Source organism: Rhinopithecus bieti, unplaced genomic scaffold (genome assembly GCF_001698545.2).
Source record: "Rhinopithecus bieti isolate Rb0 unplaced genomic scaffold, ASM169854v2 scaffold_60420, whole genome shotgun sequence".
NCBI classification, from domain to species: Eukaryota; Metazoa; Chordata; class Mammalia; order Primates; family Cercopithecidae; genus Rhinopithecus; species Rhinopithecus bieti.
The window spans coordinates 29,347-32,756 of NW_016822950.1; the positions used below are offsets into that span (position 1 = coordinate 29,347).

A 3,410-nucleotide genomic window follows, 5' to 3' on the forward strand; every position below is an offset into this window, starting at 1 on the left:
GACCAACATGGTGAAACCCTATCTCTATGAAAAACACAAAAAATTAGCCAAGCGTGGTGGTGCATGCCTGTGATCCCAGCTACCTAGGAGGCTGAGACAGGAGAATCACTTGAACCCGGGAGGCAGAGGTTGCAGTGAGCTGAGATTGTACCACTGCACTCCAGCCTGGGCAACAGGAGCGAAATTGAATTTGACTAGTCTATGAACTTTAACATTTCTTCCTTATTCTTAAAAAGGATTATTGTGGTGTGTGTGCGTGCGTGTGTGTGTGTGTGTGTCCCCACTAAATATAAATCAGCATTAAATCCCCCCTAAAAAAAACTCTGGGGCCAGGCGCTGTGGCTCATGTCTGTAATCCCAGTACTTTGGGAGGCGAAGGTGGGCGGATCACAAGGTCAAGAGATCAAGACCATCCTGGCCAACATGGTGAAACCCCATCTCTACTAAAATACAAAAATTAGCCGAGTGTGGTGGTGCATGCCTGTAATCCCAGCTACTCGGGAGGCTGAGGCAGGAGAATTGCTTGAACTCGGGAGGCAGTGGTTTCAGTGAGCTGAGTTTGCGCTACTGCACTCTAGCCTGGCAACACAGCGAGATTCTGTCTCAAATTAAAAAGAAAAAAAAAAAGAAAAAACTCTGGTAAAATGTTAATGGTAGATTATAGGCAGTGGGTATATGGGTGTTCGCTGTAGATTATAGGCAGTGGGTATATGGGTGTTCACTGTGAAATTCTTTCACTTTTGATGTCTGAAAATTTCACAGTGAAATATTGGGAAAAATATATATATATTTTTTTTGAGACAGTTTTTGCTCTGTTGCCCAGGCTGGAGTACAATGATGCGATCTCAGCTCACTGCAACCTCCGCCTGCTTGGTTCAAGCGATTCTCCTGCCTCAGCCTCCCGAGTAAGTGGGATTATAGGCGCCTGCCACCAGGCGCAGCTAATTTTTCTATTTTTAGTAGAGACGAGGTTTCACCATGTTGGCCAAGATGGTCTTGAACTCTGGACCTCAGGTGATCCACCAGCCTCGGCCTTCCAAAGTGGTAGGATTACAGGCATGAGTTACCGCGCCCAGCCACAAAAAGCTAATCTGAGAGATAAATGTAATGAATGGTACTTCAACCACATTTAAAATTCAAGTTTGCTTACCTTGAAAATCGTCTTGGACTGGGAACTGGACTTGGTGGCAACCCACTGCTGCTCACAAACATCTGTAAGAATGGTGAAAAACATTACTAGAAAAAAACATATTCAATATTAAAATAGTTCTAGCACTCCAGTTTTCTTTCTTACCTTTTTTTTTTTCTTAGAGACAGGGTCTCTCTTTTGCTCAAGCTGGAGTGCAGGGATGCAATCATAGCTTACTGCAGCCTCAAACTCCTGGGCTCAAGCCATTTTCCTGCCCCACCTTCTTGATGAGCTAGGACTACAGGTGTGCACCACCATGCCTGACTAATTTTTTTGTATCTTTTTTTTTTTTTTAATGTAGAGATGGGGTCTCACCATGTTGCCCAGGCTGCTCTCGACCTCCTGAGTTCAAGTGATCCTCCCGCCTTGGCCTCCCAAAGAGTTGGGATTACAGGTACGAGCCACCATACCAGACCCACAGCCATTTTCAAAAGGTTCTTTGCAAAATGACAGAAACAATTTCCTTAGAATTGCTTGGCTGTCTGTGTGTCTCATAACTAAATTACATATATGTATGTATATTTTCCAAATTACTGCCATAGATTTTCATTGATTTTCCTTCAAGGCATTGGGTACTTTAAAAGTGGTGTGATTTGTATGTGTTTTAGAGTAAACAGCTCAGTTTGTGAAATAGACTTAATATCCTGTCAATTATCCTACCTTTCCAAATCCCCTGGTGGGTGAAGGTGCTGGAGAAACTGGAGTGAAGTCAATTCTCTTAGGAGAATATAATTTCTCCGGCTTGTCAAAATCACTGTCACTCTGTAAACATAAAGTGTCATCTCCTCAAAATAAATTCAGCACATCACAGCTCTTATTTACTACGATAACACACCCAGATTTTCCAAAGAGAAAGGTACAGACTCTAATATTCTGTTGGAAAAGCAGAGATCAAAAAACAAATATCAATTTGGAAGTAGAAGGGGACAGAAGCATGCGAAAAAATTAATGAAGCCAGTGAACAACATAAAAGTTTCTAGAAAATGAAAACCAAACAGAAATAAGCAAACTTTACCAGGCTCAAGCTCTCATCCCATGATTGGCTTATCTGCATTGCCGTTTGCATTTCCCTAAAACAAACAAAGGGAAGGGCCATCAGTGTTTACAAACAAGACAGTTATTAGGCTAGGTAGGCCCTGCTCTTGCAAAGCACTAACCTTTCATGTGCAGTTTCTCTGTTCATCATATCCAGGCCTTCTTCCTGTAAAGACAAACATATGTGCTAAAAAGGTAGGATCACTGACAAAATATTAACTCTTCCACACACTGTAATTTTTATCCACAAAGTTCTCGGCTTCAAATAAATTAAAAAGACTTTTCTACCTCATTGACATAATCACAGTAGAGTAGAATATTCATGCCGCTTGTATATTTTATCTGCACACTCCAGAAGAATTATAATCTGTCTCCAACTAACCAGAGTTGCATCCCAACTCATTTTAATATCTAAATCTTTAAAATAAAAATAAAAATGTAAAATCCAAAAAATTTCCAATCTGAGCTAGTAAGTAAAATTTACCCTTTTGATCTGATGCAGTCTGCTACTAGGAATACGATTAGGTGAGGATGACAGCAACTGGAAAGAAAAAGTAAACATTTACTATTTTCCGAATCACAAAGCAGCAGTCTGCTGTCAGTACTGGTGTACAACCTCTTCCAAGGTAAGTTTTCATATTCTTCTTCGAAATTTAGCTCTTTAGATCACTGAACATTAATGCACTAGAGGCAGTATATTTAGTCTTCAAAAAGTACACCAGGTGTCCAACCTCAAAGCACCATCTGTTGCTAGACAGACACTGACTTCAGCACTTTTCCCAAATGAATGTGAAGCTACGTAAATTTAGAGAAATAAAGACTATGGGCCTTAGACATATCCATTATCCCACTTATCTAAAATAGAGAACTACATGAGAAGGGAAAGAAAAAAAAAAAAAAAAACAACGCTATTAATTTTTATTCCCAATGCAGCAATGGGGGAAGACAAGCTAATAAGTCTAGTACATAGTATTTTGTCTATGATTGATGTTTTTCAAAAACACTTTAAAACTGCAATAAGGAGGCTTTGCTTTCACGATCCAAATCCATTCTAAAATCTCATCACATGCTATCACTACAAATCTTACTAGTTAACAAAAAACAATTTGGGGCTGGGCCCGATGGCTCACGCCTGTAATCCCAGCACTTTGTAATCCACCGCTGAGGCGGGCAGATCACGAGGTCA

The 3,410-nt window shown here is 40.4% G+C and overlaps 1 protein-coding gene across 1 annotated transcript in view; it reads right to left on the reverse strand.

Moving 5' to 3' along the window:
• Positions 1-3,410, reverse strand: part of PABIR2 (PABIR family member 2) — a 23,132-nt gene that overhangs the window by 15,140 nt on the left and 4,582 nt on the right. Inside the window, 5 exon segments of the mRNA XM_017861155.1 lie at positions 1,125-1,212; positions 1,850-1,951; positions 2,205-2,259; positions 2,347-2,390; positions 2,709-2,765. Of these exon segments, the coding sequence (XP_017716644.1) occupies positions 1,125-1,212; positions 1,850-1,951; positions 2,205-2,259; positions 2,347-2,390; positions 2,709-2,765 (346 nt within the window).